General features: G+C 38.7%; 1 protein-coding gene across 9 annotated transcripts in view; it reads left to right on the top strand.

The window, feature by feature from the left end:
• ADGRB3 (adhesion G protein-coupled receptor B3) overlaps positions 1-18,831 on the top strand; it is a 472,618-nt gene that overhangs the window by 359,791 nt on the left and 93,996 nt on the right. For all 9 annotated transcript variants that reach the window (XM_061358588.1, XM_061358586.1, XM_061358587.1 and 6 more), the window contains 2 exons: positions 13,715-13,841; positions 15,512-15,615. In XM_061358588.1, coding sequence (XP_061214572.1) covers positions 13,715-13,841; positions 15,512-15,615 — 231 coding nt within the window. The remainder of the gene's footprint in view (positions 1-13,714; positions 13,842-15,511; positions 15,616-18,831) is intronic.

The raw sequence follows: 18,831 nt of genomic DNA, 5'->3' as shown, positions 1-18,831 counted from the left end.
TTCAGCTGGCTGTTGCTCGCCTTGCAGCCTGACGCCTGAGTAGTAACATATTCCCACTGGAGCTCTGTCTGTGCAGCTTCATCCCTTGTGATGGCTGCAGAGCTAAGAAATGCTATGCTTTTGGCCAGGTGGATACCAGTGCTCACTGGTGGAGCTGGCAGAATTTCAGAGCCCTTCCTGCATGCTCTTTTGTGCAAACTGCTGCAAAAACTGCTGCACCGTGGTCGGTTCACTGGCATTTCCTATGGGCTTCTTGTGTGCACTAAGGGGAAATCATGCCTGACCAATTTGGTGGCCTTCTATGATGGGACTATGGAACTGATGGACAGGGGTAGAGCAGCTGATGTCATCAACATGGATTTGTGCAACGTGACACTCTCCAGCATTACATCCTTGTCTCTAAATTGGAGAGACATCAATTTGACAGACGGACCACTCAGTGGATAAAGAACTGGCTGAAGAGCCGAATGCAAAGAGCTGTGGTCAATGGCTCACTGTCCAGCTGTAGACCAGTAACGAGTGGTGTCCCCCACGGACTGGTGCTGGGAGCAGTCTTGTTCAACATCTTTGTTGGTAACATGGACAGTGGGATTGAGTGCACCCTCAGCAAGTTTGCCGACGACACCAAGCTGTGTGGTTCGGTTGATACGCTGGAGGGAAGGAATGCCATCCAGAGGGACCTTGACACACTTCTGAGGTGGGCTGATGCCACCCTCATGAAGTTTAACCATGACAAGTGCAAGGTCCTACACCTGGGTCGGGTCAATCCCAGGCACAGCTACAGGTTGGTCAGAGAAGAGATTCAGAGCAGCCCTGTGGAGAAGGACTTGGGGGTGCTGGTCGATGAGAAAGTTAACATGAGCTGGCTGCAGTGTGCACTCGCAGCCCAGAAAGCCAACCGTATCCTGGATCCAAAGGAGCGTGACCTGGTCAAAGGAGGTGATCCTGCCCCTCTGCTCTCATGAGACCTCACCTGGAGTACTGTGTGCAGTTCTGGTGTCCTCAACATAAAAAGGACATGGAACTGTTGGAATAAGTTCAGAGGAGGGCCATGAGGATGATCAGGGGACTGGAGCACCTTCCGTATGAAGACAGGCTGAGAAAGTTGGAGCTGTTCAGGCTGGAGAAGAGAAGGCTGCATGGAGACCTTATAGCAGCCTTCCAGTACCTGAAAGGAGTTTACAAGGGTGCTGGAGAGGGACTCTTCACTAGGGACTGTAGTGACAGGACAAGGGGTAATGGATTAAAACTTAAACAAGGGAAGTTTAGATGGGATGTAAGGAAGAAGTTCTTTACTGTTAGGGTGGTGAGGCACTGGAATGGGTTGCCCAAGGAAGCTGTGAATGCTCCATCCCTGGCGGTGTTTGAGGCCTTGGGTGATATGGTTTAGTGCAAGTTGTCCCTGCCTCTGGCAGGGGGGTTGGAACTTGATGATCTTAAGGTCCTTTCCAACCCTAACTATTCTATGATTCTATGACATGTGGGGGTGGGCTACATAACCATAATGCCTGGCCCCACCAGGTCACATCAACAGCTGTGGTGTAAGCTGTGTGCTCCTGGCAGCTCTCTTGGCTTCCCCTGAGGTTCTCCTGATTTGGGAAATCCTCCTTTGCACTGCACTGGAGCAGACCTCTTTGGATCATGCCGTCACTGAAGCTGTTTGCCTTGGCAACATGTAGGCAATGTGGAACAGCTTGGAAACTGAAATGTAATTAATTTGAAAGCAAAAGTTTAAAGCTGGGCTGAATGAGCAAAAGATTAGTCTAGCCCCAGCATCCTACCTGCCACAGTGGCTGTTAACAAATGACTAGAAGAGTGCTTAAGAACAAAGTACTTATTTAGTAGATATTCTTCTGGTGTGCTTTCCAAATACCTGCAGGTCTGTGATGTACAGGCAGATTTCTTTATCCTTGTGTTCTGTAGCCTTAAAAGATTCTTTTGCCTGTGAACTTATTTAATCACACTTTCAGGTCACATAATCTGTCATTTATAACCTCCTGTGGAAATGATTTCCACAGTTTAACTATGCACTGTGAGAAGAAAATGCCTCTTATTGTTTGTTTTTAATATATACCCTAGTAATTTAATTTTATGTGCTTAGAACTTATATTACAAGGAATGACAAAAAAAAAAACAAAACAAAAACAAAACAACATTTGTCATTTGTATTCACTGTGCCGCTCTTACAGACCTTTATCAGACATCCCTTTACCATCTTTTACCCAGACTGGAGGGACTTACCTTGTGGAAACTATCCCATATATTTTGTCACTTTGTTCCTTTCCCTATAGCTTTCCTAGTTCCCCTCAATGTGTTTGAGTTAGGCAGAGATCAAAACTGCATGCTGCATTCCAAGTGTGGGCATGCTGCAGACTTTTTTGGAGCGGCATAGTCACATTTTCTGGTTTGCTATTTCCAAACACCTGCCGAAAACTAATAGAACTGAAGAATAACACATCATGTGCTTGACATGCTCTAGCATCTTTGAATTAAAATATACATGTAAGTTTTCTCCAATGCATAGTCAATAGAAAGATGTTTGCTTATATGTAATTTTGGATATCATTTAGCTGTCTGAGAGATCAAAATATAGTGCCAGGTTCTGATGTTATACTGCAGATACTCCATTGAAGTTGACAGGTCCAATCAATATACAGCATGCACTGACATGAAGTGAATTCATGACATTCCCTGAATGCTATATATACACAGACAATTATTGCAAGTGCGCTCATTGTGTAATTTCTAGGAGATATATTCTAGCTAATAAGCTTCATGCAATAAGTAGTCTGTATATAATTCAGATCAAGTAGTGTAATCTAAATTAATTGTATTCTTTATTTATTGCACTTTTAAAACATCAAGTAGCATGAGAACATAACAGAATGCAAATTACTTCAAAATGTAAGAAGACTGTTGCAGTTTCTACTTGCAACATGATGTCTGAAGGGACAGGCATTTCAGATTTGAGTTTTCAGCTGAAGCATGCCACATCTATGTGACACACCACAGACAGATAGCTTGTGATATTTCATGCCAATAAGAGATGATTCCATTCTGCAAAAATGGCAACACTCACAAAATGAGTGGTTTAAGCTTTCTCAAAGAAGGGCCATCAGAAGTGTTAGCAAAAGTAAGTTTAATGCGATTTATGAAGACATGATTTAACAGAATTCAATAACAAGGTTCACTCTTTTACTTATTACATGGATGGAGCATACAAAGGCAAATCGAGGCAAAATCAGCTAAAACCAATTGATACAGAAACTGAAGGCACAAAGAGGGAGGGAGACCCTCCCATTGAGTCAGAATGTTTGGAATAGACCCCCTTGCCTTCTGAACTCCTGAAGGAGCCTAGTTGTGGCTGGGTCTAGTCTTTGTCTCAGATGTGGTCAGTGGTATATATCTAAAGGTTTACAAGTGTACCAATTCATTGCAGAGGGAATTTTTAGTGTTTCCATTTAGCAGCAATTTGTGGGTTTAAGGGGAATCTTATAAACCGAGCCAATAAAATTTGCTATAATTGCTATAGCAATCCATACACACATACACACACATGCATACCCAAAGACATATAAAGGTATGTATTAAAAATTCCCCCTGAGGTCAGTGAAGTACTCATGTCAAATGTCTCAGCATTTCTCAAAAGCTGAGGGCTAAGTCTCAAACAGTAGCAGGACTTCAACCCAGATCCTGTTTTTTGGCAACAGTTTGAGAGTCTGTGGGCTCTGAGGGGTGACCCACTCAGAGGGAGGTGCTGGTGGCAGCCTGTAGTGGTCCAGGAGAGCTCAAAGGGTCTCATTAGAGCCACTGTTTAGAGGGTTGCAACATGTTTGGATTTAGTCGTTAGTAAATTTCCATTCTGGTCACAACCCAAGGTATTAATTACTAGAAGTTTTTCAAAACTCCAGTAAAATGGGTACCATTCCACTTGGGCTATGATCAAAGGAAGGAGTGTTCTAGGGCTGTCAGGGGATAACTGATTTTCCCCACCCTTCCTTGGCCAGGGATCAGGAGTCCGTGGTATGATCACTGTCTCCCACCTTAGCTGTATAAATGTCCGTTAAGGGATGCTTCACCATACAACTCCTACACAAAGGCCAAGGCCTGACAGGAATTCTTGACATCTTAGATCAGTTTAGAGGATGTAGGGGGAGATGCACCTCCACAAACCTTAACTGAATAATGTTACTATATGTGTTTTACATACATGTACTTTCAATATTCTGTATGATACAACATATGCATCAAAAATATTGTATGAGACCTCCATATAGAGATAGAAGGAAATAAATACACTATTGTATTTAGTTGCATTTTCTTTAAGTCTGGAGGTAATTTACCTTCACATTCTTATTTTGGCCTTGATTCCTAGGGATGTCTCTTAATTTTCCTGTGCCTCATGTTGAGATTCAGGATGACATTGTCAGTCTCTGTTTTAAGGCTATCATCTGAAAGGTACTTTATAATAGGTAGACAATTAGTTTATTAACATGGATTATTTTGGGACAGTTTTTTCAGTCCTTTTCTACCATACCTGAAGGCTGAATGAGTACACCATCTTTGTCAGTCAACAGAAGACAAGCCCATAACTACAACCCCTGTACCCTCAGGGCACTGGGAATTCTCCTTGTGCTGTTTCCCACAGCGAAGCCACACACTACCAAAACTATTCTCAGCAGTTGGAAGAATGTGGATTGGCTAGTAAGTTTTTCCCATTTGTTCAGACAGGCTTTCTTTGGCATCTAGTTGAGGCACATACTCCCCAACACCTCCTCTATCCTTCTTTTTATTTAGACTGTGAAATAAAAGCACTTATCCAACCCTTTAACCAATTTACACAGTTTTTACTGCCAGCAGTCACATTCGTCTAAACACACAATCTAGCTGGCATGTGACTAGATGAAATGGTATCACTACTGTTCACTGCAGTGAATTTTTCTGGGACTTCCAGATATACGGTTGTTACAAATGCAAATTGTCGGTTGCATTGTGAATGCATCTGACATATTGCACATGTGCAGATCTAATTCAGAACGTATCCACATGGATGAATATCTATCAGTCTGCTGGAACTTGTGCACCACAGTGGTCTCCTGTGCAAAACATGCCCTTATACTATTGAGTCATCACAATCCCTGGTACCTAAAGTTCACTGTCCAGACACTCAGAGTGCAGACCCTTGTTCTTTTTCTGGCATTTTCCAGATGAAATATGGAAGCATCTGCTTTGCATGTGTTTTGGTGCAGTGTGATGCATACCTCATTCCTCTAGCCTCTGTACTAGGCACTCCTATCAAGAACCATATTGGAACAACAGTGATGTTATCTCTGGAGATTATCATAATCAGGTGACTTTGTTTTAGGCAACACTACCATTACAGAGGCCTGAAGTAGTATTAAAAATTATGTTAGTTAGTTAGGTGTAATTTACTTTACTGCTCAGTTGGTCAGTAAATACAACCACTCAGGAAGATTCAGATAAGTAGTAGCTCATACAACTGTGCTCCAAAGTGCCTACATTCAAACCATTTTGAGTCTGGAAACTGAGCAGACATATTAATAAGTCCTAAAGTAGTGCGCCTGACTGAAAGGCAAGAACATCAGGGCTAAAACCAGCATATGAGAGTCTAAAAATACACATTAAGGAAGTGTCTTTTAAATCTTTTTCTTTTAACAAAAGAGCCTTAATTTCCTTAATCTGTGCTTTATTTGACTGTAAACACAACTACTTTTCCACATCTTAAAGAAAAAAAATAGTGAAAATTATTAAGACAAAAAAGATGACTTACTTTATAATCTCAGAGAAGTTAAATCTGTGAATATTGCATCTATCAGGTTTAGCAACATTTGGGTTGTTCAGTTTTAGTTTTTAATCAGATCATAAACAACACTGTAAAAAAGCTTTGTTTTTAGCTATACTGTATCACATTTGCTATGAGCTTCGCATATACAAAGTCACTGCATCTCAACTGCTTACACAGATTTGTTGCATTGCCTCATTTTAATAAAGTCTCAGTCATTCTGTGAGTTAGGTAGATACCTACCAGGTACTTCAGTCTTTAATGGACTTTGTCAGACATTCTTTGAGTCTCCATACAACTTCAGAGAATTCTAAATTCAGAGGTTCTTATGACTTTTATGGCAAGCCATTTGGTCACTAAGTTTTCATTCTGATGATCTCAGAAGAACCTCAGTATTAATTCTCATCAAGATATATGAACAGGTCATCCCTCTTTCATTCTTGAATGTGGCCTTTACTTGGCAGTAAATTGACTGCTACATAAACTATAGACAGCACCAGTACTATAGTCCTTATGTCCAATAGTTCAATGGTTAGAAAATTTGCCCAGAACAGGAGACATTTACTCAAGGTGAGGTTTTGTCTGTGCTTGCATCTTTTCAAGAACAGTGATCAAATCTCCAGGCTATAGGGCATTTTGGAATAAGGAAGCTTCTCTAATTCCCTCTGTTCAGTGTTACTGCTATTCTGACATGTTATAATTATATTGATCGTCCGAAAGGGAAAGACTGCTCACTTTTACAACCTGTAGTTAAAGTTTTCACTGAAGAGAAGATATCCAAACAAAAATGTTACACATCAGTCACTACAAACCCTCTGTCACTTCAAATTGGTTCATTACTGTGTCTCACCTCAGTCAAGAGCCAGCAGCAAGCTCTATGCCTTTGTCTTGTTGGGGTATTTCTATCAATCAAGTGTGTTTTTAATGTGCAGTGTGATAATCCATATAAGATTTGGTACAGATTCAGCCAGGGTGCACGCTGACTCACCAAAGAAAATGGGAGATAAGCATTATTATTATTGAAGCAGTTGTTAATTGGCCAGTCACATGCACAAGATAACATCTGATCTAATGAAAAGGCATCTCTAAGGAAGAAGAAAAATACTTATTTTAATTAAGAGGGATGGTCAGATTATCTCCCAAATAAGAAAAAAAAATCAATGCATTTGAGGAAAACCAGATTAGATCTGTTTAGGCTACTGGGGAGGACTTACAAAAGAGGATTGATTATAAAAAACAAGTGTCTAACACAAGGAAAAGGTCATAACCTGAGGCCTAGTGTATACAGGCAATAGAACTCTTTATAAACTGACTGTTTAGGAAATCTTGCAGAATAACAGCTGGATAAAAATGGGAGATAGATACTGCTGACGTAATCCCCATGTCAGCAGAGCAAACGTCAGTTTTATTTCTTCTTTTGTGTGTCATATAAACATTTGTAACAGTTTCCTATTTTCTCATTTGTTCATTTGTTTGCTTGTTTTATCTCAGCCTGCCTTCCATTAAGTTTGTTTACAAAGTGTAAGCAGACAGAAAAAAATCTTGACTTCTTCCTTTCCAATTGGACACTGAGACAAATTAGTTCCAGTTGCCATAGCTCCACAGCATGTTCTTCAGATAACCCACAGGTAACCGAGTTGTAGGATACACAGCAGGATTGTGTAAGAGCAGTGGGTGGTATCACAAGATACAGGGAAGGGGAGGATGACAACCAGGAGGGTTCTTAGTTATGCAGCTAACATGAAGGAACATGTAAGAAACCTGAGGATCTTCAGAGAATATGTAACACATGTTTGAATGCTCAGTCTGTTGAATAAGTATTACTGAGTAGAGCAGGAACTAGAATTCAGGTGCCATTCCCTGTCTTCCTGCAGTATGGCTAGTGAATGCCTGCTTTGCTTCATCTTCTGGCCAAGTGCAGCGGTCTTTTGACTGAGCACCTGCTTCAACAAGTGTGGAGAGTATTCTCACACCAGAATATACTGTAGTCTGGTATTAGGCCAACTGCTGCAAATGTCTATATATTCAACACCTCTCATGGAAAGAAGGAAACTGAATTCACCTATCTCACAGCCACAGAGTTGTTAGATTAAAAAGGGGACTCTCCGCTGGCCATCTTCAAGGTGAACTTAACTTCGGATTTTGAAAGGTAGCTTGTAACATCTAGCTCCAATGCAAGCTCAGGTCTCTTCTGCATCACCAGCACAACAAACAGCATTTCAGTACCTGACCACTTAACATGTTTGCTTCTGCCATTCTCATTTTGTGACTTAACTTTCTACATTATGGTTGGCATCTCTGGAGCCTAATTCAAAGCATTCTCCAAGGAGGCTGGGCATGTAGTTTTTAACATTATCTGTCCATTCAATCTGTAATAGCACAGGATGTTGTAGCAGTAACAGTGATGGAAGTCCAGCCTCTGTTCTTCCCCTCATCAATTCCCATTCACACTTGTTCCTTTCTCTGCTGGTCATACCTGGCCTTGAAACTTGAACTAATGATACTATGTGTTACTGCTAATCTTGTCATTTGGAAGAAACATTAATGGTAGCTACAACCCTGATCCAGGTTTTGAAATTCTTAATTTCCAGGATAAACTTCTGAGCCTATAATCTTTTCCAGTGCCTGGCAGTAGCAGTATACAATTTACAAGTATCCTTTTTGCTAGGAGTCCCTGTGAATTAGTACAGTGTGAAGTATTTTATAGGCTGATCATTGGCAAAACGCTACATGACAATCTTCTCTTAGATCATCATAAATGTACATAAATATTGATAGTCTGAATAAACAAATAGGAAAGATTTTACTGATTTTGTGAAATGAAGGTAATAAAATATGTTTTGAACTTTCTTTTTCTCCTATCTGATAATGTTAATCTATAAAATCAACCTGCTTAAAACAAAGCAATTTTATACATATACAGAATGCTATTAAAGTCACTACTGCAAACTTTGAGAACATACATTTTAACATAACAAGTGTCAATATGACTTTGCTCCAAGAAACCACATATGTCATACAGCCACTTAGATGAAGAGCCAATCTCTAAATATAACCACAGTTAAGTAATGCATGCTTGCAAAATGTGACATGATCCTTCTGATCATTCAGCATTATCAGGTATATCTCGCTTTCACAGAACAAACTTAGCAAAATTGTATTGAAATGAAAGAAAAATAAATAAAGTATAGGCCGATAATAAATGAGAACTCATCAGGAAGGAAGGGAGACAACAAATCACTGTAGAATCTGTAGTGGAGTTGACCAGTTCACTTCAATTGTTATTCTTATGGAAGTGAGAAATATCCCTTTCTTACTTCCTGCAGTTTCTAGGAAATCATCATCTTGGTACAAGATATCCTGGAAAGGAGGCATGTCTTCTTGTCTGCTTCTTTCATTCTGGAAGCCCATGGGGAAAGAAGTCATAGTTCTCATAAATCCTCAGCACATATTTTGGCAAAAGTACATAGGAGTTACTCCTGGGTGTTACTTCTTTCTCTGAGAGTATCTAGAGTGACAAACAGAGATGAAGCTGTGGAAAGCATCTGCTTTCCCTCAATTTTTTTGATGCACTAATACTCATCCTCTTAGGAGATTTTCTCTATAATCTTGGGAAAGAACGGAGAATGCACTTGTTCAAATGTCTATCCATTGAGATTTTTTAAATACGGAAATGGAGTCAAATGACTGTAGTTTTTCTGATGTTGTTGAGAAACATAAATGGATCCTGTAACTCAGATAAAGGTAAGTTTGCTTTATTGCAGTAGTACAGAACATCAGTAATCAAGAACTATGCAGTAGGAGGCAGGAAATGCCTAGCATTTTCTCATCCTGGTTTTATCATGTCATTGCATTAGAATTTCTTTCTTTTCCTTTTACACTTTGCTACATCTGCATTATACCAATGACAGTGTGACTGTTGATTACAGTACGGCTTATGCACACTGTGCACCAGATCATGCCCTAAACTCTATGGACAGGAAAGTTATAAATAATAATAAAATATTCCCCCAAGTGGCAATACTCACTTCCTTAGCTCCCTTTTTGATGAATTGTTTGTAGTCATATAGTAGTCAAACTGATAACCAATGCAACTTTTGATCTTCTTTTGATCTTCTCAGACCTTTCTATGAGTTGTACATTATTAGAAAGTTAATGCAAAGTATGCAGATATCTACAATGGCTCTGATATAAAACCTACTTTTTGAACTTTAATATCTCATCTGGTTTAAATCACATTGGAATGAAACTTGGTTTCCAGCCAGGGCACACATTTATTTTATAAAAATATTATTCAAATAGGATTTATTTTTTATATAAAGATCATCAAGAAAATTAATTTTTCAAAAAATTCTACTTTCTTTGGCAAAAAAATAAATACACAAGTATGTCACTGAGCAAAAATAAACAATTCAATGTCTGAATTAGAAAAGGTGCCTTATTCTTCAGGAAAACGAACTCCTCATAGTATTCTGGTTGGAGATCCAATTGCAAGATATTCATCATCCAAGCTTTTAATTCCAATACCACACAAATTCAGACATCCTTTTGAGGCCATTTGCAGTATTTTAGACATGTAGTCATAAGGCAGTTATTTTTGTCCATTCTATTTCTTTTCATTTCAATGATTTCATGCATTAGTTTTTCTAAATTTTGTGAGAGGAAAAAAAAGCCCTAAGTCATAATGACATAATATTAATCATATTAACAATTTCAAGGAAAACAATACCTTGTTAAACCACAGTTTTATGTGTGACATTATTAAGAAAAATGTGTTTGCCTTGCATCTACCTTTTCTTTGTGCTGGGGTGGGGGTTTTGTCTTTTTCTTTTTTTTTTTTTTTTTTTCCCCTTTTTCTTTGCTTTAGGGAAAAGCTGTGGAGATAAACCAGATGTTGCCATATACTGCTGGTAGAGATAAGATTGATCACACTAGAAATTGTGCATACTAAAAGTTAGGTCATGTCTCAGACAGATGGACATGCACAATGTAAAGGAGACTCCTGCAGTTGAGCCTTCCCTATGGCTTCCCTGGGATTTTAGGTCCAGGTGTAAAGAAGTAAGCAGGTGTTAGAACGACTTTATCATCACTAACGTGCCAGCCAGCACATCTGAACAGGCACAATGTTGTACATAATCTGCTAACCATAAGGGCCATGAGCTTCATTCCTATCTTTCGCTAGGTTAAAACATTCTTATGTCTGTATTTTCCACATTCTTCTCATCATTATATTTCATGCTCTACTCTGAATAGAGTTGGCATACCAAAGACTGTCCCAAAGGAAAACCAGCACCTGACTGAACAATGGCAACAAAAAATATAATGCATATACCCAAGAAGTAGGGTGAATTAAACTTATCTTGGGAGAAATACAATTTTCTAACTTCTGTGTAGTTTGTTGATATTAAATGCTTAAATAACAACTTCTTACTATTATTTATGTAACTTACTGGATGAAAAGGCTTCCTATCCTACTTAAAGCATAAATATCAATCATCAAAAGAATTACTAAATTAAGCTAACATCATACATGTATACCCAAAATGTCGGCTTTTTGTTCATGGTTATCAAAACTAAGGCTTGGATCACTAGTTAACAGTATGGAAAAAAAAACCCTAAACCATTCAGTAGCATTAACTTCCTTTTTCGCTGTCTCACAGCATATCCCTAAAAAAAAAAAAAAAAAATTAAGAAAAAAAAATCTTGCATTAAAAAAAAAATCTTCCAAATAGACTAAAAAGGTGGACAGTGTAAGATATGAAGTCCTTTAACTAACTTAGTGGTTTTGATAGCAATGTCATAGCTGAGTTTTATTCATCAATATGTTAAAGCAGAAAGAACAATGCTATTAGTAAGACGTGTGTATTGATAATTATAACAACATATGTCAATTGTAAGTGCAAACCATGCCATGAGATCCAGAAAAATACTGCAAACTAAGGGAAACACAGTTGTTAGTATATTAAGTGTGGCTTGATCACCAGTCTGTATCAGATTGGCAGTTATGTCTGTGAATTAATTCTTTATTCTACAAAAAATGCTCCCTATACTAAAAACTACATTTTCATTTCAATACCTGAGAGAGTCATATCATTGTTTTCAGTAGTGAGCATCACTTATATATCATGCAATATTACATAATACATGAATAAAAAGTAAAAAATACATTATTTCTTCTATATCATACATTATTAAAATACTTTTCTGTACATCATTTAGCCATCATTCTTATTGCACAGTATGTTCCCAATTCTTGTTTAAAACTAAAAATTTTACATTAAACTCTGAAATGGTTTCGAAAAGACATTCCAGCATTCCTCTAACTGTAAGTCTTCTCTGAGGAGGCAACACTTGCAGGTAAATGTAGAGCTGAGGGGGTTTTGGTGATTACAGCACATTGGCCATATATCCATGGGCCCAAATTACGTACTACTTAGGGTTAGTATAACAAATTGCCTTTGCATGTGGGCCCTAGCATATAGAATCATTCACAAAGGTGGGTTGTCAAAGCAGAAGGGGTGAAACAATTGTGATCACAGGGACTGGAAATTATTATTTCCCCACCTTGTGTCTTCCACCTTTGGTTTTCTTTTTTCAAGTTGTTTAGTGAACTGAGGTGAAATGGGAAGGAATTTACAGTGCACATGCTGCTGCTGGCAGCAGAGTTGCTGCAGTTGCTTCCTGGACATGAAAGGAGGGGAAAAAAGAAGAAAGAAACCCAATTGTTGTTCTCTAAACATAACATATGCAAAGGCAGTAGCTTTACTGTAGTTAAAGCCAACCCCTTTTTCCTATAGGAATGATTTCCCCCCCACTGCAGTTCAGGAAAAAGGGGAGATGCTTTTTGTCTCTCCCTCTCCTTGCCCGCACAAAGAAAACGTGGGTTGATACCATTTTTATTGTTCTGCTGGGGTGGGTTTCAGACCTCGCATTAGCATACTGAATGTCTAATTGAATTCGGGGGCTGTGTTAATCATCTTGTTTTGTTTAGTAGCGGTTGGTGAAAGGTGCCAGGAAACGATCACTTTGGCTTGGGGTTAGCGTGGTGCTGTCACCCCAAGAAAAAGAAATCGAGAAGGGGGAGGGAGCTAGGGAGAGGCGAGTTGACTGAGTGATGTCTGGAGGGCGAACTCGTGTGTCTCTTTGGTGATGTTGTGTGCTGCTGTACTGAAATCCACCCCTCTGCTGGAGCTAAGGCAAGAGTTGGAGGCATCTGATGTTGCCGTTTCCAGGGTGAAATTTCTAAGGCTTAAAAACAACAACTAAAAAAAAAAAAAAAATGGGAAAAAAATCCTCAACAAATAAAGCCATCAGAACTGAAGACCCGGCATATCCATGTCCAATTGGCACCACCTAGACAGACGTTTGAGAACCATATGCCTTTAACCTAGCCACACACACGAGGGGGGAAATGAAGGAAAAAAAAATATAGAAAAAAATGTAAAAAATAAACTACAAGTACCTAACATCACGTTTTCCAGAAAAGGGACAGAAACAGAGCCGTTAGGAAAAGGGGAAAAAAGAGAGCGAGAGAGAGAGAAAAAAGCCTCCCCCACTTCCCCCGATGAGTTTTTCGCAGTGCTCTGGTGAAGCTCGGAGGTGGCTGGCAGCGCAGGGGGCGGCTGCTGCCGCGGCTGGCGGGGCTCCGCGCAGCGCAGCGCGCCGGACCGTCAGCACCGCCGCGCCGGACAGCTCTACGCGCTGCTCCAAGCGCCCTGCTCCTCGCCTGGCCGCGCTGCGCCGCGCCGCGCCGCTGAGGCGGGTCCTGCCCCACAACAAGTACCTCTGTGCTGTCCGGGAACTACACTACACTCTCCTCTCGGTGTAACTGCATTGTCTCCTCCTCACGGAATTGGCCGTCAGGCGTAATTATCCCCATTCCTCCCCCCTTCCCCTTTCTCTCCTTTGCAGGAACGACTCTTTGGGAACCTGGTCCACCCAGGGATGTAAAACTGTGCTTACCGATGCATCCCATACGAAATGCTTATGTGATCGTCTCTCTACCTTCGCCATTTTGGCTCAGCAACCTAGAGAAATAGTAAGTAACAAAGGGGGGGGGGGAAATCCGGTTTTAATGCAAAAGGCAACAGCGAGGGGACTGCTTGGGGGAGGGGGAGAAGCTGGTCGAGCTTTCCTCTCAGGTATATTTCAGCCGTTGCACTGAGGAATTGTTTAATATTGCAGGTAGGCAAATGTTGGTCTCCTGGTGTCTACAGTGTCTCAGAGAAATGAATTCCAGATTCTGTGATATAACTAAATCCTAATGAAATTTGTATGTTCTCAAACTCTGCATTTTTCAGAGAAAGCCTCCTAATTGTGATGCAAATGTGTTGAAAACTTTTGTATTGAACAATTATCAACTTAACAAGCTTTTTAAAGGCTGCAAGCCTTTCCAGGAGAATGTGCAGGGCTTCATTATTGCTCTTGGTAGGAAAACCCTAGATACTGTAGTTAAACAGATTGCAGATCTGCATTGGACATTTTCAGCACAGATTTTCTATGTAGTCTGTTGATAAGATGTAAGGGAAATAATCAAGTTTTCATGAGAAAGAGGGAACATCAAGTGTATGAGCAGACACTCCCAGTATTATTCAATGTGCAAATAACCAAAAAGCAAGTATTTGCAAAGTTATCCTGCAAAGGCAGAGTTTATTTTTCCTGGGTTTGGAAGCATATGATCAGACTCTTTAACAGCAAAGTAGATCAGTTTGGAACAAAGTGCTTGAAATAAAACATTACTTTCTGCCTGAGATCTGGCCTAGTAGTACATCAGTCTTACCTCCTCTGTGGGTGACAAAAGATATCTTGATAAATGTAATTTACAATACATCCCTGAGGCTTTAAAAAGCATTTTGGTTATCCAGGCACAGTATCCTTTCAAACTTTTAGATCTATTTTTTTTTTGGCGTTTGTATTAGTAAGTATCATGACTATTTCAGAACACAAGCATATACACATACGGAGCAAAAACCTCACCTGCTTTCTAATGATAATAGTTTAATTTACAGTAGGGAAAGCTAGTTGGTTTTCAAGGTCATTTATTTTCATATTTTATTAAAACACTAAGCACAAATGAAATAATTCTAAATTTGTGTTTTCTTTTACGAAAGGCTTATGATACTGTTGCCACAGATATCTTGCCATTCCTTCTAGACAATCAGAGGCCCAAGGAAATTAAGTGTGTGAGAATAGTGGATTGAAGTCAAAGTTATTAAAAGTCAGAAAGTTTGATAATCCTGCAACAAACATGAATCAAATTCTGGGACTGATTACTGGATGATCTTTAATATATAAAGTGAAACTGAGCTGCTTGTTCAATACACATTTTGAAATATTGCTGTTTTTCATGAGAAAGATACCTTTTAATGAATTTTAACTAGGGAGTAGTTTAAACTTGCACAAATGTCATGTCTTCTATTATATTATAATATTCATTCTTCCTTTATTTTTTAAAACATCATGCAGGTGTTATAAGGCATTTTAAAGCTCAGAGGCCTCTGAGGAATGTACCAGTAATTAAACAGATCTCAGAGTATGGATCAGTTTTGGAATTAAGCTGATTTCTGCTGAATAAGTAGTATTACTTAAACTCTCTGTGACAGCCATGGGTGCTTTTATAATTTTGCTTTTGTTGCTTTTTTCGTTTGATTTGTTATTTTAATTGCTGGAGGTTGTTTTTTCTTCATGGGTGTCTGTTGTAACCTACAGATCATGGAATCATCTGGTACACCCTCAGTGACCTTAATAGTAGGCAGTGGTCTTTCATGCTTGGCCTTGATCACCCTAGCAGTTGTCTATGCAGCGCTATGGAGGTATGTAATGGATTGACAAAGCTGAACATGTATGCATAGCTATATTTAGTTGAACTGCAATTTAAAGAGAGCATTAGATGCAACATTTGTTATTATCTGGGAAAGAAAAGCAAAAAAGCAAAATGTAGTACATGTTTTGATGCCTAAATTTGTTGATGTGACTGCTAAGTTTTACTCTCCTGGCCTACTGGTGATGTTATAGCCAACACTTTCCCCTGCGCAGTATAAATGGAATTGCTCTTTCAGTGAGGTCTTCATTATGCCAGTAAACAATTTACAGGTTTATTCTATATGATATATTTCATGTGAGGCTTCTGGCCTATACTTTTGATTGCTTTTCCTCCATTTACATTTTAAACAAAAACTTCCATGTGCTAAAAATGACATATCAAAGTGCCACATAAGATATCACAGATTTAGGGAGGTTTAGTCAACTGGTTTTGTGTTTGTCCACTTTGATTATGAGTTTCAATGAAGACAATAAAATTAGAGTCATCTCAAGTAGTGTAGTGGTACATTCCAGTAACAGTCTTTCTTTCCATCTTGAGTTTACTATATTAAAATATTATATTGTCTTAAAAGTGCAGTAGATATTTATGGTGTAAATCAATTTCAGAAGTGATGTTTTAATGTAGAAGAAACAGAAAATGAAGAGGAAGAGTGACACAAAATCGTAAATATTTTTTGAAAGGGAGCATGGGTTCTCATTTCATCTTTTTTGTCATAATTAAAGAAAAATGGGTTTATATGGAAGTAAGAAGAAACACAGCAGGAAAAATAGTATTTTTTAGAGTAATCTAAAATCAGATGATAGAATTTTGCTTTTAGAATCAGCTCGATAATCTTACACCCTTTTCCCTTTCACTCACTTATGTAGCCACGGAGACTCACAGGGTTAGATATATATATTATAAATATAGAATATCTAGTTACATAAGTTATAATAAAAAGAGTTTTAAAATTATCAGCTCTTGACTGTAACAAAACTGAGAATGAGAGTATTTCAGAACATAATACCCATCTGAAGAATTATACTGTTATGTTTGCACAACCTGATATATTTATCACTTGGATGGAAGTACTGTCATGCTCAGTGGAGCTGGTCTTCTCCATTATTTAAATTAGATATAAGGAAGAAATATTTTATTATGAGAATGGTGAGGCACAGGGTGTCCAGAGAAACTGTGGCTGCCTCATCTCTGGCAGTGTCCAAGGCCAGGTTGGATGGGGCTTGGAGCAACCTGGTCTAGTGGAAAGTGTCCTTGCCTATTGCAGAGGGGTTGGAACTAGAGGATTCTTAAGGTCCCTTCCACCAAAACCATTCTGTGTTTCTGTGATTCTATGATTCTATGATTATGGTAACTTCCAAGCAGAGAAAAAAAAAAAGTGTGATGTGTTATGGACCTAGTGTGGGCTCTGCATCCCACCAAAGAGAAGATAACTCATACAGATCACAGTGTTTTATCAGTGAGATATTATGCAAATATTATGACAACTGAGTGGCCTGTCACTTGAATCATTAAAATTTGCCTCCAGCATGTTTCTTGAGAGCACGTAGTAACCAATTACAGAGAAAAGATAGACACTGAAACTTATATGTGTATATACCTGTTTTTATAAATCTAGGGGTAGGGGGAAATTTGGTACTTTGACCCTACATCTGTATTTATATTTTGGAACCCCACCTTCTCTTTTAATGGCAGGGCCTGTTTAGAAGTGATACGAAGTAGAGGTCTGAAGAAGGCCTGTGCAAGTATTCTTTGATGGCTGATTGAGTTGATCCCCCCAACTGAAAATTCAAACTGAAAGACAAATTCAATATCAGTCAAATATTTATTTTCCCTTCTTTTCCCTTCCCTTCATCAGCAGAGGACTGGAAGAAAAACTAAAACCTTCCTAGCTTAAATCAAAGATAAGAGCTTCTCCTTGTGCTGTATTTACTCAACCACTAAGATCCTTCCTACTCCATAAACGTGCATGGTTGGGAACTGGCCCAGCGGAATCAGTAGTTAACAAGTCAGAAAGTAGCAGCATACTGACAGTGTAGACAAAGGCACTAGACTTTCTCCATTTGTCTGCAAACACATAGAAATAGCCTTAATAACATTGTTATATTTTAAGCAAAAATGTGGATTGTGGTATCAGGGCTATCCTGTCATCTTAACTAAAAAAATGTAATGCTGTATTACTTAATTGATTGATACCTGGGCAAAAGGACTACAATTCATTTCATGTCCAAAGTTCAGCATTTCTTGTGGATTCAGCACGCCTTGTTAAGACCTCCTCAGAGTGTCAGCTATGGGGATACAGCTCAGGACGAGACAGCAATATGAACTAAGCTCCAGTGAGAAGCATATAGTATAGGTCATATAACATATGACATGGTCTTCAGCGGAACTAAGCACCCTCAACTTAATTTACTTTCATAGTCAACATTTATTCTTTTAGCAACTATGAAAATCAAGTCAGTAAGGTACCTCACTTGAAACTATAATCATTCTCTTTCTGTCCCGTAGCATATAGAAGACTATACATATATATAATGAGAATATTTGCATCCTGTAAGGGAATAGGAGATAAGAATATTTGACTTTTTAATCCTAAACATACTTGTAAAATGAATATGATAAGTTTGCAAGACAGACTATGTGATGCTCACTGTTGTAATTGAATCTGTCTGCACAAGCTTAACCATTTTTGGTATTAGGACTTATGAAGATAAAGATATTATAGTATCACTGTTTTTTGATACAAGTTATTCTATAAAGGTTGTGGAACTTCAAGATAAATGCCACCACTATCCCAATAACATGTTTAAAAATGCAGTGCCGTAGTATCATCAACCAATCTGCATCTTATTTATGCATCATGCACCAGATCATCTGTTTATGTAAATCACCATATTTTTGCTGAAGTTAGTTATTGTTAGTGGTATATGCCAGCTGTGAATATTCCTGGGGATGAGCAGAGAGCATAAGAAGTTCCTGACATGAATGCATGCAAGCCCATTATTATCAGTATGATGTTAGAAGAGCATTGCCAGCAGTCTTTAAAAGAAGCATTGATAGATTTTTTTTTTGTATACAAGGTACTAAGAGGGAATTGCAGAATATCTATCAAAATATCATGGTTCCAATGTTTGCAATGTGATAGTTCCCTGGTACTCTTTTGGAACACTTGAAAGAGAGTGTCTACTTTTCAGAGTGTTTACAATAT

This window comes from Neopsephotus bourkii, unplaced genomic scaffold (genome assembly GCF_033783945.1).
Source record: "Neopsephotus bourkii isolate Nb327-2 ecotype Australia unplaced genomic scaffold, CSIRO-AGI_Nbou_v1 NB_947, whole genome shotgun sequence".
In the NCBI taxonomy this organism is placed as follows: domain Eukaryota; kingdom Metazoa; phylum Chordata; class Aves; order Psittaciformes; family Psittacidae; genus Neopsephotus; species Neopsephotus bourkii.
Note: the sequence above shows the minus strand (reverse complement) of the source record. Positions and strands in the feature narration are given on the sequence as shown.